Source organism: Peromyscus leucopus, chromosome 9 (genome assembly GCF_004664715.2).
Source record: "Peromyscus leucopus breed LL Stock chromosome 9, UCI_PerLeu_2.1, whole genome shotgun sequence".
Classification (NCBI taxonomy): domain Eukaryota; kingdom Metazoa; phylum Chordata; class Mammalia; order Rodentia; family Cricetidae; genus Peromyscus; species Peromyscus leucopus.
The window spans coordinates 59965713-59989089 of NC_051070.1; the positions used below are offsets into that span (position 1 = coordinate 59965713).

Sequence of the window (23377 nt, forward strand, 5' to 3'; positions counted from 1 at the left end):
AAGAGAAGTGAAGTCCCAGAGGCAGAGGGGGGATTCCTGAGGGAGGGGGAGTTGGGGTGTTAGTAGGTGCAGAGCTTGGCCTCTGAAAAAAAACGTTTTTAAAGTCTCTGGAAATGGTTTGCACAGTGTGTATTTTAAATCCTATTGTCCTGGTGTCTTTAGAAATGTCTGAGATGATACATTTTATCATAATGAAAAGATAAAGATAGAGAATGGGCAAAGTGTCATTTGTGGAGAGCAATGGCTTCTCTCCCCAGCCCCTGTTCTCTTTCCTCCCCCAAAAGTGGAGAGTGAGGATCTGGAAGAACTCTATCCAAATCTGAATTTGTCTACATGGTTACTTTTTATTTTTATTTTTTATTTTTTTTGAGGCAGGGTCTTCTGTATTCCAGACTGGCCTGGAACTCACTAAGTAGCCAAGGATGACCTTGAACTTCTGATCCTCCTGACTCAGCCTTTCAAGGGCTGGTTGTAGGAATAAGATACCATGTCCTCCCCCTTTTCAAGTGTGGTGCTGGGGATTGAACCTAGCGTCCCCTAGGCAGGCCTTCTGCTAACTGAGATACTTCCCAGCTCCTTGGAGCTGTAACCGCTCCATACTTGCCCTAGGATGTAAAGAGATGGATTGAGCTCAGGCCTTTCACCATCATGCTTTCCCAGTAGGGCAGTCCAGGTGCCTCGCCTCAAGAGTTCAGAGCTGCTGAGCTGGGATGAGTTCTGGGTGCCCTCCATAGTGTTGTGGAGAGGCCCCCGCTCCCTCGGGCAATTGTGGAGAGGCAGTCACTCCATCTACTTCATATTTGATTTGTAGATGTTTGCTGGGCCGAAGAATTCTGAGGCTAAAGACAAATAAAGGAGAAAGAAAATAAATCCAATCAAAGTATGAAGTGTTCAGTATCTACATATTTATGTTTTAGTTTTGAACGCAAAATATAGTTTGGGAGAAAAGAGTGACTGTTAATTTTGGTTGACAATTTGATTGGTTAAGGGTATGCCTAGGGAAGGCTGGAGGGATGGCTCAGAGTGTGAACTGCTTTTCCAGAGGACCAAAGTTTTATTCCCATCACCCACATCAGGTGGCTCACAACCCACTGTAACTCCAGCTCCAGGAAGTCCAAGTGCTTCCGACTTCCAAGGGCACCTGCACTCACATGCTCATAGTCACACACACAGAGAAAGAGAATTAAACAAAAAAAGATAAAAGATAACATTATTTTAAAAAGAAAAAAAAATTCCCTTGGTCACTGGAGACACATCTTTGAGTATGTCTGTGAATGCGTCTCCAGAAAAGATTGATTTAGGAAAGTGTAGGCCGTACTATCCCATGAGCTGGTCTTGGACCAAATAAAAAGGGAAACAGGCAAAGGTAAGATGGATGTCAGCATCCATCTCTGTCTACTGTATGTAAGAAACAACTGCCACAAACCCCTGCCACCATAGATGGAGCCCCAGCCCCCATACCCCGCCCCATGGTGGATAATGTCCTCGCAAACAGTACATGGTCCTCCTTAAGTTTGTTTATTTCAGACCTTTTATCCCAAAGATGGGGAGAGTAATACACAGCCAAGATATCTAAACGATATTCCAAAGCAAGGATAAAATACGTGATTTGAGATAAAGGCGACCTACTGCCGTTTGAGTCCGTGGGGGACACTGGAATGGACCGAAGAGGGAGAGCAGGTGACAGGATTGGAGTGAGTGGGTGTTCGAAATGTAAGGTGCACAGAGTCTTCCTGGGAGACGACAGGATAAAGGGATATGCCTTCTCCTCCTCCTCCTTCCTCGAGACCACCCCATCAATTAAAAACAAAACAAATAAGTTTTCATCACCAGTGAATTTAGAGGGCAGCCCATGCCCCATGCTGGGGTTTTCTGCCAAATGTAGTGGGAATTCAGAACACGCTGAGGGAAAGGCTGGGAGCCTGTCTCGGAACTCCAGCTGGGAGTCAGTTTCCCTGTTAACGAAACAAATGTGTTTGGAAATGAAATGTGCATGCTTTAGTTTCGTAGTTGAAAGATTGTCAACTCGGTAAATAAGTAAGATGTGCCTGGGGAATGCCCATAAAACGTGGAAAGGCATAAAAGAAGACACGAGGTGGGAAAGACACCAAATCCTGGAGTAGGAAGCACAGAAATATTTTCTATTCCAGCTCCCCCCCCAAGAAGTCTACAAATTTATTACAGTCCCAGGAAACAGCCCAATAGGATTTCTTAAATGGGACTTGTCAAGTTGATTATAGAATTTCTGTGGAAGAGTTATTGTATGAGAATAGGCAAGATAATTTTTAAAAACAAAGACTTTTTTTAAAAAGGGAACTTTCCTTATCAGAAATCAAAAAACAAACCAAAGAGGTCCTGGCACAGAAACGCACGCAGCGACGTTCATTACAGCCCCGTTGTGAGTGGAAGTGAAAAATTACTATTGGAAGCCAGCCAAGGCGTTAGGTCCCTGGAGGCAAGCACAGAATGACTGGTATTAGCACAGCATTCTTTCAGGCATCAGGAACAGCTGAGTAACTGTGGGGACTGGGAGACAGAATGTAAATGTTATGTACCTTTATAATATAAAACTAAAAAGCTCTCTTAAAAGAGTGGTTGGGGAACTGGAGAGATGGCTCAGCAGTGAAGAGAACCGAGTGCTCTTTCCAGAGGACCAAGGTTCTGTTTCCAGCACCCACAGGGTGGCTTGCAAACCAGCTGTAACTCCAAGTCCAGGGGATCTGATGCCCTCTTCTGGCCTCCACAGGCATTGCATGCACATGGTGCACACACACACACACACACACACACACACACAGACAGGCAAAAACACTCATACACATAAATCTAAGAAGTATGTTTGAAAGAGTGAAGCTCATCTGCGCAGATGTGGAAAATGCCCCAGGACATACTTTCATGAAGCACATGAGCTATAGAAGAATGTGTATGGTATGCTGCCCCTCTAAGATTAGTGTGCATTTCTCTCTCCTGTCATCCTGAAGATATGGGCTTGGAAATGGGACTTACTTGAAGTCACCTTGCAGCCGCCTAGCAGAGGGCCTTTGTCATCATTTTTGTACTCTACCACATGGAAGAATGATTCCCCTTCAGCCTAAATGCCAGCAAGACAGCCAGCCCAGCAGGTAAAGGCACTTGCTGCCAAGCCTGACGCTGAGGCGAGAGCAACTCCTGACAATTGTTCTCTGACTTTCCTACACACTCCATGGCACATGCTTGCCTCCCAATAAACAAAAACATATCAGAACTCTAATTTGCAGCTGGTGTGTAATGCAAACAGAAAAAAAAAGTCCTTAATATTATTATACGCTAATTGTAAGTTTTGTTGAAATTTGGAGGATGTTTGTTACCATATAACCTAACAATAGATGACTGGTGCATTTTCTGAACACCACCAAAACTAAGCAGAAGTCATTTATGCAAATATATCTTGGCATGTATATAACAGGTCCATTATGTGATTAAACAAAAAACAAAACAGAAGACCTTTTCTCCTATAAAGAGATATGTACAAGGATGCTTGCTTGAGGCATTGCTACTAAAACAAAACTTGGGGACAACCAAAACACAGCCCGTCTGTCTTAGTCCGGCTGCTATAGAATACCTGAGACTGGGGAGCTGAAGAGCATACATTAATTCTGGAGCTAGGGACGCTCAAGATCAAGGTGCCGGTATATTGAGCCAGGGTGCTCTCTATTCCATCCATGTCATGAGTCTCATGACACAGTTACCTCTTGAGAACCCCATGTCACCATGTTGGGTTTAGGATCTTAGACAAATTGCGGGCTGGAGGAACAGCAGCTGTCCTGAGACAATGGCTAAGGAAAAGCTGGGGGATTGATATATGAAAATATAGGGCAGTGCAGCAACCCATTGTGAGAGTGGATCGGAGACAGAATTGTGGCTTATAAAGGGGAAGGGGCTGCATCCGAAATGCTTTGTCGCTTTAAAAACATCTGAAGCAGGACCTGAGGTAGCTGAGCAGCCCGGCATGTACTTAGCATGCAAGAGGCCCCAGTTCAATCCCCGATGCTGACAAAAGAATTATGACGCATACACAAATACGGCAAAATCACTGAGATTTGACAAAGCCAGGCGGTGGGCTCCATTGTTGCCTTCCATTCTCATTTATTTAGCGCTTGAAATGGTTCATTTTTTAAAAATAGTAAGTATAAATGCACTGTACAGCACGAAGTATCCTGTAACAAAATTTAAAAAGCACAAGATAATATTTACATTGTTCAGAGATATATTTATATGTGTGTAAAAGTGAGCCAGAGAATTTATGTGTTAAGTTCAAAAGGTTGGCTTAGAGAGCAAGAAGAAGAAAAAGTAATTTTTTTTGTCATTTTCCATGATTTAAAAATTTCCTAAAAATAAATTTCCTAAATTATAATTAAGAAAATAGACATATTGAAAACTATAAACTGGCCGGTCACCATTACTAGGATTGGATAATGGTGTCAGTAAGGGACTTTTTAAAAAATGTGATGCTCTCTCTTAAAGTATGGTTTGAATTTTTATAGCAATTTTTATTTATCTAGCTTAAGTACGAAATTTTAGGTATATTTTAGAAGTATATTAATCCAGAGCATTCTAATGGAGTGCCAAATCAGGTGGTTTGGCAGGCAGGAAGTCAGAAACCGTCTTTTCTACAGACTTTATTTTCAGCTTGTGGAGCCCAGATGAAGAGAGGTAGACCCCTGTGGTGAACATTCCCACCTCTGGCTGCTTCTGCAATTGTTTCTGTGACCCTCATCTTTAAGTCTGGTAAATGAAGTTTTGGATACTGAAACTGGCTGGTGTGTGTTAGTCTCACCTTAAAGCTACAGAACAGTGGCTCTCTGCTGCCCACGGTACCCTCTACAAGTTGGAGACCTTCCTCAGGGGCATGTCAGGTGGATGTTAGGAAGTGTCTAGTTAGAGACTGTGAACCCTTTTGCCAACCGGCTGTGGCTCTGTCTTTTGAAGTTATTTTAATTTTTATTTTCTTTAAAGAAAGGCTCTATAAGTTCCAGGCAAGGCACAAAGCTACACAGAGAAACCCTGTCTCAAAAAACCAAAAAAGAAAGAAAAAAAAAAGACTCTACAGCTTAAAAATGACAAAACAAACAAACAAACAAACAAACAAACCCACCTCACTCCAGAAAGAGTAATGTGCAGACAGCATTTGATGTATTTAACCTGAATAATTGTTAGTGGGGAGAACCTTAGTCGGGGATTATTTACTCCTTTCATATGTATGGATTGTTTTACCTGCCTGTATGTCTGCACACTGCCTGTATGCCTGGTGCCCTTGGAGGCCAGAAGAGAGGGTTAAATTCCCTGGAACTGCGGTTACAGACACCAGTTCCCTGTGCTGCTGGGAATCAAACTAGTACTCTTAACAGCTGGGCCACCTCCTTCCCAGCCCCAAACTTAGTCCTCTATATAACACCCTCTTTTGTAGCGGTTGGGGGGGGGGGGCGCAGTCTCCTGACCCTATAGAAGAATGCAGTTGATCTTTTTGTTTTGCTTTGCTTTCTGTTAACTATACTCAGAACCGAACAGAACAACCTTGCCGACTCACATAAGACTCCATATTTCATGCAAAAAGCTTGCAGCTTTTCAGGGTGACTGGGTACATTAGCAGGAGAAGATGTTAAGTGCAGGCGATTGGGGCTTAACCTTGGTTTGATTAAGTAATCCCCGAGAAACCCCGACAGGGGAAAACAGACTTGGTGGATATATTTCAGCACCCTGGCCCCCCTCCCCTCCGAAAAGGCGTAAATCTCCCCTGAAACACCTCCCTAGCATCCAGGGCAATAAAGAGGTCACATTATATCTCCATAAATCTCCCCTCTGGCTGGCTGGCTGCTGCCATTCTGTCCAAGAGAGGAAGTTGTTTTCCTTCTGACAGTGGCTGCCAGCCTGGAAGGAAATCGGCTTTCCCCCAAGACCATTGTCTCATCCCCAGGGGACTGACCCTGGCAATTTGTTCCGTGTTTCCGTCTAGACTGGCAGCCTACCTTACTCCTGACAGGGGTGCAGAGGCAAATGGGGGTGGTGGCCTGGCTGAAGCCTGCGCTGTCTCAGGCTTCTGCGTAAAGGAGCCAGGGTCCTGTGCATGAGTGTAACTGAGCTCGAGAAGTCACGCAGAGCCACCGGCACTCATGTGAGTGTGCCGTGCAGAGGCGAGGAGAGCGATTAGAAACTGGGGCCTGTGGAGCTCTTGTGGGACTCTGGTACAGAATGAGGGGGCAGAGAAAGGTGACAGGACAGCAGAGCAGAGAAGCACTTCGAGAAGGGATTTCCTTTTCTCACTTGTGAAATGGGAAGATGCTTTTATGGAAAAAAAATCAGAACATGAAACCTGCCTGACTTCAAAATGTTACTACTACACGGAGCAGGGGTGGTGCAGTCTGTGGCATATTTAGTCACATTCCTGACCATGCAAAATAATTATTCACTGCTCCTTGGAATTACATTCACAGTACAAAAAGGTGTGTTGTGAGAGGTCTCCCTGAGAGGCCAAGATGACTCTCAGGAAGTGACTTTTTACTACTGTGCCTGCTCCATCCTTCCAGAGTCTGCCTGTGAATACAAACAGACACACCTCTAGGCCCTCTCTCCCTTTGGTAAGAGGCGTTGTATGTGTTGCCCTGTACTTTGCTTCTGACGTTTTACAACATAAACAGGCTTCCTGGTATGTGTGCTCACTGAATCAGTCATTTGCATAGGGAAGGATATTTGTGTTATCTTCCCAGTCTTCTGCTATTGCAGAAAAGGACTCTCCTCCTCAGAAGCCATTGACACAAGGGTCCGTGGGCTCACAGCACACATAGACGTGGCACAGTTGGATCAAATTGCACACACTGTGTATACTTGTAATATGACGTCGCCAAGTCGCCATCCCCCTGGGCTGTGTCATGCTTCCTGTCACACTCCTCATCATGCCTGGGATGCTTGTTTCTCACCCCATCCCCAGGACACCATGAAAAAAAGATGGAGGTAGGCTGGGAAGGGACATTGGCACACACCCAGTGACTGGAGGAGACGGGACCAGTGCTGGACTTTGTCCACAGTGTGGTTGGCAGCATCCTTTGATAAGCTGTACGTCCATTCTCACACTGGCCGGGATTGTCCTCTGTAGGGAGAGCGTTCCCTTTCCCTCTGCAGAAAACTCGATGCCATGGTGGATACTTAAGCTGGATGAGTTTACTGTTCTGGACAGGAGAATCCTGGTCCTGAGGAGGACGGTACTTTGTGGGAGGAGGTGTTTATTCACCCATTTATTTATTTATTTTTGTGGCCCCTCATGGGCATGCCGTGTCTCTCCTGTGGAAGTCAGGGGACAGCTTTCAGGAATTGCTTTTCTCCTATCATGTGGGTTCCAGGGATCAAACTCAGGTCATCAGGCTTGTCAGCAAGTGACTTTACTGGCCGAGCCCTCTCACTGGCCCGTTTACTTGTCTTTTGAGACAGTCTCATGTGTCTTAGGATGATACAATTGCAATAGAGCTTTGGGTAGCCTTGGACACCTATTCCTCCTGCCTCCACTTCCCAAGTGCTGGGATTATTGGTGTGCACCACCATGATTGGCTCTTTCCCTCTATTTGGAGATGTGAATATCCAAAGAATTAAAGGGGGAGGGGAGTAGACATCCCCCACCCTTCACATACTAAGGAAACTTACTTGTTTGATTGATTGCCTAGCTAATTACTCTAAGTCATGTTTGAGGAAGGAAATCTCAATATTTTTAATATAACTTAAAAAAAATTTCCAAATTTTTATTTCGAGACTGAAACGTGTTTTTCTTTCTTGCTCCCGATCATTGAGCACTTGGGTTATTTCCAGTATTTTGCCATGAAAATATTTAAAATAGAAATTTCCCCCTTTGGAGAATACTCCAGTGAATTGTCGGAGTGGTGGTTAGTGCGGTGTGGTGTTCTTTTCTACAGACACGCATCCATTAAACACAGTTATACGTGTGCACACATCGCTTATACATGTGTGTGCAGCTGGGTACTTGCAAACCTCTGCTGCATAGACAGTATGAGTATGGCCAAGGACAGAGTGTCGCTCAAATCTGCATCCCCCTCCTGGGGATCTTCTGCTCTGAGACACTTAGAGGTTCAGCTCTCTCTCTCGGGTCCCATGGGTCAGTGCACACTGAGCTCATGTCGTGTGCAGAGGACGACAGCAGCGTGGGGGAGGTCAGGATCAGGTCACCGACCTCTCTGGGAGTGGCATTCCCTCTCAGGTCACCTGCCTTCCCTGGACCTTGATTTCCTCTGAAGACTCACGGAAATGCAAGCACCCCACTTCCTGGCTTTAGGACCCCCTTCACCAGCGCTCTCCAGGAGCCTTGCTATCTGACATGAGCCTATGGGGGAAGGCGTAGGGAACTGCACGGTTGTCAGATGGCCGGGAAAAAGAGGGCACCTTGGGCCGAGTCCAGGAAGCCTTTTGCTCGTTCATTCATCAGGACTCTGGGGGTGTAGCTGAACTGACGGCTGTTACCCTGGAGCCTGGAGGGCTCTGGGGTGTCACCACTCACCAGAGAAACAGTGGTGGCAGGATTTTGTGGGCCATGTGTTTGGTGTCCCATGAGCTCCTGATCTGGAAGGGTCTGGCTGAGACAAAGGACATATGTATTGATACCACAGTGCTGCCTGTGTCCTGCATGGGCCCAGCTCTGTGGTGCACAGGTGTCCAGAACAGAATCACCCCTGAGGCACACATGCACGATCTCCTGGAGCTTTGTGGTGGATCCTGCACTCCACAGGGAAGCCTTTTCTTGTCCTATACCTGGAGGTCCAGTGGTAGAGGTGGGGAAGCCTTCTTCTTGTGGGGCACACTATAGGATAATGACAGGAATCTGCCTCTGAAAGCCTCTGAGACATTATATTTGGGTCCTGGACTTCTTTAGGCCCTCCTCTATCTTCTTGAGACTGAGTTTTGGACAAACAGCCGTCTATAGACTCTGGGCAGAGAGGGTTGGGACAGGCAGAAAAGCCACAAGATCAGTAGGGAACCAACGATGCCTCTGTTTTCTCAGCCACAGCTATAGATCGTTCCTCAGTTGCTCCCTGCCCTGGGCTGACCTCTAACCCTGACCCAACGGTGACAGGCCAGGCAGGAGCAGGCGTAGGTAGTTGGGATTGTCGGACTTTCTGAGGGAAGAGCTGTTGGTCCTTGGAGGAAAAAATAATTGCTTCCTCCTTCCTGCCTTCATTGCTGCAGTGACGGGACTGTGTAGAGTGTAGTGTGTGAGTTCAAGCTCTTAGCAATGGCTGAACCGGTCTCTGTTGTCATGTGTGCTTCAGTGTCCTCTCCTGTCTACCCCCCCCTCCCCTCCCCTCTCTTCTTTCCTTCCTCTTCACTTCGGTGAGGTTTTTTTCCCCTCCCTCCCGCCCTTCGAGAATGTCCTTGCCTGTATACGATGTTTCAGGGCCCTAGTCACATTTTAGCGTCCTCACGTGGACATTGGCATTATGCTTCTCAGCTCCAGAAGCAGAGGCTAGGGCCATCTTCACAGGGTCCCACCCCCGAGGCCTGGCTGTGTAACCACTTCTGCTTCAGAGTCCCAGGGTTTCTAAAATAGATGCTTCAACACTATCTGAGCACCAGAGGAGCTGTGGCCCTCACGGCCAGTCAGCTTCCTGTCACAGGCTTCTGCTGCAGCCTGACGAAGCCCAGAGAGACGAAGCTCAGCAGCTGCCAGAAAAATCCTGGGGTTTGTTTGTTTCTTGTGCCCCAGACCCAGGCGCCAGCCACGGGGGGATGAATTGAGGCCTGTCAGGAACCCAATCTGCTGAACCTTGGATGTGTGTGAGGTTAGGGTTCAACATGGGACATTTGGGTGGGGCTGCAGACTTCTCTCCTGAAGTCCCTTGGTCCCTGAGAAAGGTCCCTTTGCACTTTGCCTAGACTGTATCTTGTTTTACCCCAAAGATTCTCCTTTTTGGCTTCTCCTTCTGGCCCTTTTCCTAACCCTGATAGCTAGTCGCTTTGAACATGGGCATTATCGCTGTGTGGTGTGTCACCCTTCTCTGAATAGACGACATGGTGATCTAGGACAGTGGAAGTGGAGAGAGGGTACTGAAGGCCAGATTCACTGCACTGTGCCCCATTTAGTGGAATTCTCTGTTTGGGGCTGTGTCTTCTCAGCTGGGCCAATGCACCCTGGGACAGAGATTTCACTCCAATTTTTCTGCCATGCCTGTGTGTTCAGCACTTGTCACAGGGGTCCGTATATAGTAGACACAGGGTGAGAGTTGGAGCTGCAGAAGTCCAGGAGAGGCTGCATCAAGTTGATACCCAAACAGGAGAGCAAGAGTTCTCCCAGCACGGGCTCTGGCTCGAGACTCAGCTCTCCAGCAGCAGCTGAGAGGCCGAAGGGCACCTCCAAAGCAGGTCAGGGCCTGGGTGACACTCAAGTGCCAACCAGCAGTGCAGCATCAGCTACCTGGGATTGTTTCCCAAAGGTCAAGGGGCATCGCTGCTCGGCTGCTCTCCACAGTGCCCAGGGGGGTGCTGCTACCCCCCCCCCCCGCCTTGCTCCTTTCTCTCTCAATTTCAACTCCTCCATCCATCCGTCCTTCTCCCAGCCCACATTTGCTGTCTGTGATTTGCAGAGCCAGATGGGTGAGTTCCGAGGGAGGAATGGAACAGGTCAGGGGTAGGTTGAGTCCCGACCTTTGATTGCATCAACCTTAGGGAAGTCAGGGCCCCATTTTCCTTCCAGGCCCTTGGATGGGTATAGCTTGCCATGATTTCTAGGAATATCCATCCTTCAGCAATGTACTCCTGTTTAAAAGAGACATGTTTAAAGTAAGACATGGGATGGTAGTGAGGAGTTAGGTGCCCATCTTTGGGATTAGGAAACCGTTCCATTTCCCATGAGCAGCAATTCTGAGAACCCTGAGGTATAGAGTGTGAACTTTCTCTTCCAGTGTTTGTAGCTTGCAGCCTCAAACTTGAATTGGGAACCTGGTGGACCGAGTCTGGCCTCATCTATGCCCCAAAGCATTAGATTTCCAAGTCTTCTCTCAACTTCTCCCTGGTTGTCTTCATTGTCCCTGGTCTTTCCCGCTCCCTCTGCCCCTCTTCTCCTCTTCTCCAGCCACAGAACAATAATCCATCATCGTTATCTCACTGGGTGTTTGCAGAGCACTCCACAGCCATTGTTGGAAGTTTTTCCTCTTATTTGCAAAGTACTTTACAGCTATTATTACAAGACTGTCCTCTCAGAGTAGACCCACTCTCCACTCTCCCGGGGTTGGAGTCCCACTGCTCCCCAGTGGGTGGACCAGTGCCTGTACTGGAGAGGGGTGGGACTGAGAGACAGGCTGTCACCAGCTGGAGCCATGGCTGGGCCCTCTGGGAAGTTACACCCTGTGCTTTTCCTGTGAAGGAGTAAGAGGTGCCGGCTTGGGGCTCACAGCCCGGCACCCCAAAGTAAGTGCTAAGCATTCTTAGCATGGGAATGTATTTCTGTGTGAGACATAAAATGCCCCTCCCAAGGGGAGTGATGAGAGCTGTTTGGGGGATCAGATTTCTTTGTTTCCAAACTCAGAACTTTAAAATGAGTAGCTAGGATGTTGTAGACCGGTGCTTTCATGAAAACAAAAGGCCCACCATCAGTCCAGTCAAAGTGGTCTTCTGTGGTCTCTGCTGCCACTACTCTACAGGACGTACCGCACGCTCTGGCTTTCCGTTTGCATGCCAGGGTCAGCATTTTGCTCTTCCATTACATGTCCTCCGTACTAATCATGGAAAGTCTCCACGCAGGGGCTGGAGGGATGGCTGGGCGGTGGCTGAGAGCACGTGTTTCTCTTGCAGAGGACTGGAGTCCGGTTCCCAGAACCCACATAGTAGCTCACAACCATCAGTACCTCTAGTTCCAAGGGTCTAATGCCTTCTCACCTTGCCAGTACCAGGCACACACACGGTACACATACATACCCAGGTACATACATGTAGGCAAAATGCTCATACACATAAAATAAACAAATCTTTTTTAAAAATACAAATTTCACGTAACGTTTCATTGAACTGGTTGGGTAGTAAGATTTTGCGATGGAATATGTACACAGGTATGCCTGGCTAGGCCATCTTGAGGAAACATGGTCTTTGCTTCCTGCCCGGTTCCCTCTTTTGGCTCCTGAGTTACACTGACAGGTCTATCTGGGTTGTACTTCCACATTTCCTATCCTAGACCAATGGTACCTGCCATGAATCCCATACTCCCTCGAGAGTTCTGAAAATGGAATGAGTCATCTTGCCACTCACTTATTGATTTTCAGGCCCGGTTTGTTAAACTAGGTCGTTAGCATTCCGGGAGCAGGGCACCCTCTTAGCTCCTGTGGCATCTGTGTTGTCCTGCTTAAGTCACAGGTGTTTGGTAAATATTTGTGGGTGACAAATACATATTTGCCGATGCCTGGTGGCTTTATCTGGGTAGGAAAACAGTTGCTAGAATGCATAACCTGAGCTGTACCTCCATGAGTTTCCCAGGTCAACCTTTGTGTTGAGGCCTCAGAGCAGGGAAGGGTAAGTGAGTAGCAGAGAGGACGTACTCACAGATGCTATTAATTCCCTCCATAATGTATGCACATGTGTAATGTACTAGGAGTGAAGAAAAGCAGGGATCTTCCCTCTCAGAAACAGCAACAGATCTCGGGGGGGAGGGGGGGGGCGGGGGGGTGAGGGTTCACCCTGGAGTTTAAATGAACCAGAGTGAGAGAGAAACTGGTGTGAGCATCTTTACCCATTGGAGAAACACATTGAGACATTACTGAGCTGGAGTGACAGGATCTCAGGTTTCCTTCTGTAGTAGAGGTCCAGGTTAGGTGAGATGGTTCACAAATCGCCAGAAGCAGGTTGATGGTTAAATAGGAGTGTGTTCTATACTCTGCCATCTTTGGGATGTAACTTTTTCAAGGCAAAGAAAAACCATCGAAGGGCGGCCATAGGTTTGGACTAGACCGATGAACCAAGTCCTCTCTCCCATGGTGCGATTTAACTTACGGGCTGTGGCCTTGCTTCAATCTTGAGGCTGTACTGCCATCTAGTGTTCATGGCAAACGAAGGGCTGCCACCGCCAGTTCCGGGCCCTGCTGGATATTGGCTCTAGGAACTCCTGGCCTTTCTACTGCTCTCAGAGGGCTTGGGAAGAAAAAGCAAGGCTGACAGACCACCGGCAAGGTGCTGGTGCTGGTGCTGGTGGTCATGGTGGTGGCCCGGCAGGGAGCAAACCATGGACAAGAGTCACCTCTGGAGGCAGGTGACCTTGATGAAGGGCCTTCAGTGTGACACAGGTGTAAAAATAGCCTCTCTGTGGTGCTGGCTTTCCTTAACTCCCTGGCCTGAGTAAACAGCCCCTCACACCTGTAACGTTGTTTGCTTGGTATGGACACACTACTACCAGTTTGCAGGTGTAAATGACTGTTTGTATACCCAGAGTTATGGGAGGGAACCCTGCCCTCTTCCAGCCAACGCTCCCTTAGAGCTGATTACTGAACAGTGAAGCTGACCGTGTAGCCTTAAACCCCGGGGCTGGGGCCTGAAGGAGGGATGGACCTTTAGTCCTGCCCTCTAAGGGGTACCGATGGCTTCCCCAGAGAAGAAACTCAGCATTGCCTGGTATCAGGACAAGGGCAATCCAGAGACCAAGGTGGCGATTGCTTAAGGACAGAAAACTTAGATGGCCTGAGACAGAGAGACTTCTGGGAGTTTTAAAGCAGGCTTTATAGAGGTCAAAGGGAGTGAGGAAACCAAACCTACCCCTCTCACTCAGGCAAGGAGAAGGGCCATGAGGGGTTCACCAACTGTAGAGTTCTACGGACATGGAAGAGAAAGGAAGGGCTTAGTGATGAAGGGGTGACAGATGAAAGCAGCCTTCTCGGGGAGGACTGACACTCCCGTCTGCTGGGCTCCAAGGTGCAGTGGATTAAATTAGCTGTCTTTATTGTCTGTGCCATATACAAGGAAAAATGGCAAACCATAACATAAGGCCATGCATATGTGTTAAAAGTAGTATGCTGGTTTCATTTCTGTTGCTGTGATAAAATACTCTGACCCCCCCCCCCAAAAAAAAATGGAGAAGAGAGAGGGGGTTTATTTTAGGCTACAGTTCCGGGTTGCAGTCCATCACTGTAGGGAGCCACAGCAGCAGGAGCTTGAGGCACATCCACAGTCAGGAGCAGAGAGAAATCAAAGCATGCATCCACGCATGCTTGCCTGCTTGCTTGCGCTCCTTTCCTTTACTCTTGAACAGTTCAGAAGTCCTTGCCCAGGGAATGGTGCTGCCCACATTAGGCAGGGTCTTTCCATATCAGTGAACTTAATTCAGACAATACACATGCTCACAGCCCATCCCAGGTAGGCCGTCCCTCACAGGGACTCTTTTCTGAGGTAATTCTAGTTGATAATAGTTCTGAGGTGTCAGGTTGACAGTTACATCTAACCGTCACAAGCAGGAAAACTAAGTGACCGATAAATTTAAGAATGTAAATAGAACGCTAGTCTCTGTGACCTAGAAACTCTCCTTCTAGGGTAGTACTCAGAGTGATAGCCAGAAACTCATCACGGGTTTCCCTACAAAGAGACCAGTGTTTACAAAACAAACATCGGAAACTAGACAGAGATTCAGCAGTTACTGAAAAGCGTAAGTGAGAGGGGACACATTTCAATGACAGGCTATTCCACTGTGCTGAAATGCGTTTATAATACATTTCTAATGTGGTAATACATTAGGACGTCAAGCAAACAAAGCAAGATAGGCTGGCCGTATCGCTTGACCTCAACGAGGCAAAAAGTATGTGTCAACACAGAAAGTCTTACAAAGGATAGAATGAAGTAACATGCTCACAACACTGGTTGTGACCTGTATTTTCTTTACATGTTTTAACACTAATTATCCTATAATATAAATATGTTTACCCAAAGGGAAAAATAATCCGTATGAAGTTTTGTTTTGTTTTGTTTTGTTTTGTTTTGTTTTTTTGCATTTATTATGACTGCAATACCCAGAGAAGCTGCTTTACAGAAGACAGAGTTGTTTTAGCTTATGATTTCGTAGGGATTCAGTCTGTGGTGAGGGAGGCAGGCAGAGTGGGTGGAATGACAGCATACTGTGGAGGTTTCTCGGAGTGCAGTAGACCAGAAGGCAGGCAGAACAGGAAAGGACCAAGGGGCCCGCTAGAACCTTGAGTGATCGACTTCTGCCAACCAGGCCCCACCTCCTAGCTGGGTTCCACAGTCTCCCCAAATAGTGCCACCAGCTGGGGAACAGGTGTGCAAAACATGAGCCTGTGGGGACATTTCATGTTCAAATCATCACACAGTCATACTTTTGAAAAGGAAAATGAAGAAAAGGTTCTGAGTAGGTTAGGTGGATGCCATGAAGACACTAGAGGCAAGATCTGGACTCACAAGTGTCCCCTCTAGCCTAGGCAGCTGATGACACTTCCTCGGGCAGCTCTGCTGCATCTGGATGGCAGAGTGGAACCCACTCACTTTGCAGTCCTGACCAAGGAAGAATGAATCTCCTGGGGAGACATCTAGCCCTGCTTTCTAGGTGAAAGATCTCCGAGCAAAACAAAGAAGTAATAATGTGTGTCCTTTCTCCCGTGTTTCCCCCCAGTAGATATGTTTGATGACTTCTCAGAAGGCAGAGAGTGTGTCAATTGTGGGGCCATGTCCACCCCACTCTGGAGGCGAGATGGGACAGGACACTACCTGTGCAATGCCTGTGGCCTCTACCACAAGATGAACGGCATCAACCGACCCCTCATTAAGCCTCAGCGCCGGCTGGTAAGCAAGCATCTCTGTGACTCAGGCCCACCAGCCTGGAGAGCACCCAGCTTCGACCCTCCTCTCTGTACCTGGCTTTGCGACTCTTGCCCAGCTTTAAATTTTGGAACTGGAGGATCTGGGCTGAGGGGTTAGGTAGGTGGGAGGAAGAGGGGAGCTTCTCACACCTTTAGAGTGAGCTTGGGCTCACTTCAAAGACGCAGGCCCAGCTATTACAACCCCATCACCATGCAATAGTAGAAAATGAAGCTCAGAGAGGTGAGTGGCCCCAGCCAGAGGGAGCCAGATCCAGGCCTCCCGATCTCCAGTCCAGTCCCTTTGTCTTGAAGACCAACATAAACCAGAAGTTGTCTTATTTTCAGTTGATCCCCTAGAAAGACCCGGAGTCCAAGAAGGCAGAGCAGTGGGTGTGGGTCCTGGCTGGGGAGGCCTGGAACTGGGACCAGACATTTGCTGTCTGTGCCTCTTTTTTTTTTTTTTTTTCCACCTGACTCTGACCGATACCGACCCACTTTGGTGTATGACAGGGAAGGGGACTAGAGAGATAAATCTTGAAGCTTCCTTTTTGAGGCCCATCAAGTTCCTCACTCTACACACAGACACTGGCATCAATGAGATCCACCTTGGGGAAGAGATGCTCTGTTGACAGTGTCCAGGTCATTCATGCTGTACCCTGGGGTCCCTCTCTGTTTGGCTCCCATCTGTTCCTGTGAGCGGTCTGGATACCCAGAGACAGTGCCAAGACTGGCCTGAGGGATCACATGAGACCATTCTGGCATAGCCCTGCTAGACACAAAACACTTCCTTTCTGTCTATGTTGTAGTCCGCTTCCCGCCGAGTAGGCCTCTCCTGTGCCAACTGCCAGACTACCACCACCACACTGTGGCGCCGCAATGCCGAGGGTGAACCTGTGTGCAATGCCTGCGGCCTCTACATGAAGCTCCACGGGGTGAGTGGATGCCCTGCTCTGCCCTGCCTATGCCCTCTCATGCCCTCTCATGCCCTCAGCTCTGCCTGATGGGAGTCTCCTCCATTTCCATTCTGCAGGTCTCGTTGGTTATTTTTGCTCTTTTGGGAGGCCCGCCACCCAGCTCCCAAATAAATCATACATAGAGGCTTATTCTTAATTATAAATGCCTGGCCTTAGCTTGGCTTGTTTCTAGCTAGCTTTCCTTAATTGTAAACAATCCTGTCTATTTTTGGCCTTGGAGCTTTTATCTTTCCCTATTCCTGTATATCTTTTTACTTCTTACTCCATGTCTGGCTGTGTAGCTGGATGGCTGGATGGCTGGATAGCTGGATGGATGGCTGCTGAAGTCCTCCTCCTTTCTCTCTGGTTCTTTGGTCTTCCTTCTCCCGCCCCCAGATGTCTCCTTCTATTTATCCTCTCTGCACACCAGCCCCACCTATCCTTTCTCCTGCCTTGCTATTGGCCATTCAGCTCTTTATTAGACTATCAGGTAGTTTAGACAGGCAAAGTAACACAGCTTCACAGAGTTAAATGCAACATAAAAGAATACAACACATCTTTACATCATTAAACAAATGTTTCATAGCATAAATGAATGCAACACATCTTAAAATAATAATCAACAACAAGGTCTCATTTGTCTTCCCTCAAGAATAGAATCTACATGCTGCTTCTTTTACAGACCTTCATTTAGTGTGTGTGTGTGTGTGAGCGTGTGCGTGTGCATGTATGTGTGTGTATGTGTGTGTGTGTGTGTGTGTGTGTGTGTGTGTGTGTGTAAGAGAGAGAGAAGAGGGAGGGAGGGAGGGAGGGAGGAAAGGAAGGAAGGAGGGAGGGAGGGAACGAAGGAGAGAGTTTCAATACCATAGCAGACATCTGCAAATGGAAATTCATATATTAACTTCCACCCTTTCAGGTACCCAGGCCTCTTGCAATGCGGAAGGAGGGAATTCAAACCAGAAAACGAAAGCCCAAGAACCTGAATAAATCTAAGACAACAGCAGGTGAGGAATAGGTCTGTGTGTGAGTACGTGAATAAGTCAAGCGTTCCCAGAGCATTTGAGAACCATGTCTGCTCTGGTAGGCTGCCAGGGTAGGGTGGTAACCTCCTCCTCCAACCTCTTCTCTCAGAACAGAAAGATAACCCAGCAAAGAAGGCAGTACCTTACAATAGGCTGGTTGGACCAGTGTGGAGCCTGAGAGAGTAATGTTGCTCATTGGCCCCCATCTTTGATGCTGTGATCAAATCAGACAAGTTCCCATTAACCACGCTCCTGACAGATTGATCTGCAATCGGGGAACATTAATGTCACATAGTGCTCTGAACCTGCACACATTCCTTCAGGGATCTCCTCAAGACCCCACAGAAGCAGTCTGTTAGTCTGACTTCCTAATAAACAAACTGGGGCTCAAGTGTAATGACTTAAAATCACATCGCTATTAACTGGGATCTTGAATGTTCACTCCGGGTTCAATAGTCTGTTCAATATGCTGTTCTGTCTTCTTAGTTTCTATGTGACTCAGAGTAACCTTGAACTCATGACCTTCCTGCTTCAGCCTCCTAAGTGCCAGGATTATAGATAGGCATGAGCCAACACACCTGGCAATGCCTTCTTAACTTCTAGATTAATGAGAGTGTTGCAAGGCTGGAGAGGTGGCTCAGTGGGAAAGAGTACCACTCACTGGCTGCTCTTCCAGAGGACCCGGGTTCAATTCCCAGCACCCACATGGTGGCTCACACCTGTCTGTAACTCCAGTTCCAGGGCTTCTGATACCCTCACACAGACATACATGCAGGCAAAACACCAATGCACATAAAATGAAAATAAATTAACATATATATGTATGTATATATATGCATATATATATATACATATATGAGAGAGAGAGAGTCACTAATGTCCCCCTACCCAGAGCCTTCTGTGTTCCGCACTACCAAACTAGGATGTGACTGGCTTCAGCAGAGGAAATGAATTGGCTCATGTGATATGGACAGTTCACCTTCTCCCCGGTGCCAAGCAGGCAGCTTCACAAAGTTGCCCATTTTCACCACCAAAGGCATGGCCAGCATTCTAGGTTCCTACATTAAACAGGGGCTTCTGGAAGAAGTAGTTCCTACCTGGACCTTCTGCCACTCCCCAGGGGTCCTGTCCTACCCTCTTCTGCCTCCGGGACTGTGGCTGCAGCAGAGCCCCTGGGTTCAGGGGTGTAGACCTCTACCTCTAAGTCGGAATCCAGGAAAGATAAACTCTGTAGCAGGACCTGTTCTGGAGTGGCCCAGGCCACTTGTAATCTCCACTTATCCCAAGCAGTGTGGCTGTTCACATTTTTGCTACAGAGAAATTAATATAGTTCATTATAGGTTGTTGTCCGAGAACCCTCTGGCAGTATCCTGAAATAGACAGTATTTACATTTAAAAACAACACTGAGAGTGTGGAACCCCCAAACAGAATGTGGTCTCTGGAGCTTATGGATCTAGAGCCATGAGTCTTCTGAAAAAGTTCCCTTAGGGCTGGGGATGTGGCTCAGTGAGTACTTAGCACACACGAAGCCCCTGGCTTCAATCTCCGGCACTCCATAAACTGGCCTGTAATCCCAGCACTCAGGAGGTGGAGGCAGGAAAAACAGTGCAATGGCACCCTTGGCTACATAGTGAGTTTGAGACCAGCCTGGACTACATCAGACACTGTTTCAAGTAGGTAAAATAGTCTCCTCGGAATGTGGATGCTTCTGTGCCATTCTGAGAACCGCTGTTCTTCACCGTAAGGCTCCTTGCTTTTGTCCCCAGCAAACGTAAATAGGGGCTCTGTCCCTGCAGCTAGCTGGACTGGGTCTCCTGACTCTGCCTCCTTGCAGGTCCTCCTGGTGAGAGCCTCCCTCCCACCAGCAGCGCCTCCAGCAACTCCAACAACGCCGCCACCAGCAGCAGCAGTAGCAGCAGCGAAGAGATGCGCCCCATCAAGACAGAACCTGGGCTGTCATCTCCCTATGGGCACAACAGTACCTCCATATCCCAGGTGGGTGTGTGACCCGGCTAATGGAGAACAGACTCTAGATGCCTAGTGGCCAGGTCAGCCTTGGGAGGTGAGCTGTCGCCTGACCCTGAGCTGCTGAGCCCCAAAGAGCCCAGCCTCGGAGTCCTTGGTATCTCTTGTCCCTCAGCGGTGATGATTTGGACACAGAGAATACCACGTGGTTAGCATCGTCCCTGTGCTGTGGCCCTTGGGAAGAAGAAGGACACAGGGACTGCACCCAGGATGCATGTGTACAACTACTCCCTAACTCAGACTTGGGTGTTGGGGTTGGAAGCCAACTTGGACCCTAGAGCTCGAAGTGTGTTGACCTCGGCCTTGAAGGCTTTTCAGAGGAGAAGCCAGGAGGACCCTGTTAGCAGGGCACAGGCTTGGGAACCACAGAGGGCAGGGTGGGTGAGTGGTGGGCAGGAAGCTATTTTCATGAGCTCCAGCTTCCTGAGAGCCTTCTGGAATGGCACAGCAGGGGACCATGCCCTCTTGAAGGGATGATGGTGCCGTTCCTCTGCCTCTCTGGGGATAAGGAAGTCACAGTTTCTTTTTTTCCAGCCCCACTACCTCTAATTGTGAGAGGCTGTTTGGGCATTCTACCATCAGAGCGAACCAGAGAGAGCCTGGTTCCACAGAAGCAAAAGTGCCAGGACCCTTTCAGGATGGAGAGGATGACCTCAATCTGACCAGGAAGACCTCTGTTTGACCTGGAAGTGGTGATGAGAGTGTCTCCTTCGGCTGTCAGAGCCTTTAAAAAAAAAAAAAAAAAAAAAAGACACAGCAGCACACAACTCCTGGGTGATGACTGTGCTTACACTGTGCTCAGGAGCCACTGTGGAAGCACACGAACCCCTGTAGCTGGGTCCTAGGGCCTAGGGGAGCCGCTGAGTGCTTACTCCCTCATCCTCTCCCAAGCCCTGGTCCTTGGTCCCCCAGGAGCATCCTACTAACTCACTGTGCTTTCTGCCTTCCAGGCATTCTCTGTCAGTACTGTGTCCGGCCACGGGCCCTCCATCCATCCAGTGCTGTCGGCTCTGAAGCTCTCCCCACAAGGCTATGCATCTCCTGTCACTCAGACATCACAGGCCAGCTCCAAGCAGGACTCTTGGAACAGCCTGGTCCTGGCTGACAGTCATGGGGACATAATTACCGCGTAATCATCCCCTCTCCCTCTTCAAATTCCTGCTCGGACTTGGGACCTGGGGGCCAGCAAAGTCTGCGGCTGGGGCGCGTTGGCCAGCCCCTTTGTCTGGGAACAACTCCCGAAGAACAACTGGGTAGAACTTGAAGTTGTTGGCAATCGCTTAGGGATGTGGGTGCTGGGTTTCTTCAGACACCCTTTCCAGGTGGAGCGCTGGAGAGAGCCTGCATTCTTAGAGACGGAGCCCACCTTCATTGTGAGCGCAGCACAATGAGGCTCTTCCATGTAGCAGGAGACTTCTTTCTCATTCTCCACCTGCCTGTCCAGGACAGAGACATAATCTCCTTCACCCAACCCTTCACCCCAGGGGTTCTAGGTAGTGGGTTTTTCCTTGTGCTCCTAGGGTGGCTGTAGGGGCCCCGGGGCTTCCAGACACCGTCTACAGCCTGAGCAGGGTGTCTACCTGATGTGGACTGGATGCGGCAGCCCTGCCCTTGTCCAACACTCCCCTTGAGGCATGGCGTGTCCCTGCATGCCCCATACCAGATCTGACTCCAAAAGTGCTGGCTGCGATGCAGATGTTACCGAGTGCTCCCTGGGGAGATGGTGGAGAAGGCCCATCACACAGGATGTTCATCCAATCACAGCCCAGCAGTGGTGCCTTCCCTTCTTCCTCCCAGGACCTCCAACATTAAACCCCTTGCTTTCCAGCCTGAACATCTCCCACCCCCTGCAAAGCTAGAGCTCAGTTGTGTAGCAGGCTACTGCCACCTGGTGCTGCTCCCACGCGCAGGGGTTCCACGGAGGGACAAAGCCGGCCACCAAAGCAGGCTGGTGACTGCACTCATCTGCACCTTGGGTCCCTCTGGAGGTTGTGTCTACCGCACAATCCTGTTCCCAGGACTCCAGCTTGCTTGCTCTGAGCCTGCCAAGCCATCCATGGCCTCTCAAGTCAGTTACCTGGATCTGGGCCTTTCTCCAGCACAGATCCTTTGTCTAGGAAATACAGAGTGTTTGCAACATAAATTCAAAGCAGAAAACAACAAAGCGAAATTTGTGAAAGGACAAAGGTGACGGATGGAAGATGTCTCGGAGCCTGATGGGATTGCCATGCTTATAGCTGTCCTAGAATTGGCCTTCTCCCTCTCCCATTACTGGGGCCCCCAAAGATTCTTCCTTGTCCTCCTCACCCACAGAGCTGTAGCCAACTATGGCATTACCCCCTTGTTCCCCCAAACTCCCAGCCCCCACCCCTAAACCCTGCCGGCCGTAGCAGAGAATAGCTTTGAACCCAGATTCTGTTGTAATCATCATTTACACTGTGTTCTTCCTCAAGGCTGCCCTCCATGCCTCCCCGCCTCCACAACCTGTTAACATTGTCTTAAGGTGAAATGGCTGTAAAATCAGTATTTAACTAATAAATTTATCTGTATTCCTCTTCCCCTCAGAATTCTTTTCTAGAGGGACTGATGCTCATTCTCTTTTGAGTGGACCAAAGGCTGCCTCTACCCATGAGGTTTCCCCTTCATGGTTTTGGTAGGCGGCACCTTGGAGTTGGTGGTGGAGGCTGGTGAGAGAATGGTAGTGGAAAATCTCAGGACAGGTTTAGCTTCCTGGAGAGGACCGGAGCAGCCTTAGCTGAAGTTCCTGTCCCCATCTTCTCACATAGATGTCACCCTGTGAGCGGGGACATTTTTAGAGCATTTACCTGAGTGCTTGTGGCTCCATTTAACTGGATGGTTCCTGATCTCTCCTGTCTCCTGGTGTAGGACACATCCTGAATGGCCCCCAGGGGACAAATACTTACCCCAGTGAGAGGAAGACAAAACTGTCTCCTTGCTCTCTTTTGGCTTCACCTTCTCAGGCCATACCTGCCTATCTGCTTCACCTCAGAAGTATGAGGAGTGCGGAGCAATCACTGGTCCTAAAGCCATGTCTCATTTGGTCCCCCTGGCATTGGCTGGGTTTGCATATCACCCACCTTCAGGACCAGCTTACGCCAAATCTACCAGGCATCTAGGGCCTCAGATCTCATGACATCCTGGTTATTTTCTAGTAGTAATAACACACAGAGAGACTCATCTTCTATGTAAAACCAGAAAACCCTTTAAAAATGTTTTCAAAGTTATTTAGTTAATTGTGTGAAGGGGCACACATGCCATAGCACACTGGTGGAGATCGTCTGGGAGTCGGGTCTCTCTTTTCCACCTCCACATGGGTTCCAGGGATCAAATTCAGGTTGTCAGGCTTGTGGGGCAAGTGCTGTGCTCAAGCAGCCCATCTTACTGGCCCAAGAAAGACTTCTCAACTCTTAAAAGAATAGCCAAACCCATTAAACCGAGAGCTACCGTCGGTCACGGAAGGTGAGTCCTTGTGAGACGAGAGATTCCAAACTGTTAGCCAGAGGAGGTTCAGGGTTTTTGGCTAGGGCGTTTTTGTTTAAA

The 23377-nt window shown here is 48.5% G+C and overlaps 1 protein-coding gene across 1 annotated transcript in view; it reads left to right on the forward strand.

Moving 5' to 3' along the window:
- Positions 1–22374, forward strand: part of LOC114703361 (transcription factor GATA-4) — an 86055-nt gene extending 63681 nt beyond the window's left edge. The window contains 5 exon segments of the mRNA XM_037208469.1: positions 15629–15798; positions 16622–16747; positions 17685–17772; positions 19626–19786; positions 20767–22374. Coding sequence (XP_037064364.1) covers positions 15629–15798; positions 16622–16747; positions 17685–17772; positions 19626–19786; positions 20767–20949 — 728 coding nt within the window. The 3' untranslated portion in view covers positions 20950–22374.
- Positions 22375–23377: the final 1003 nt, after the last annotated feature.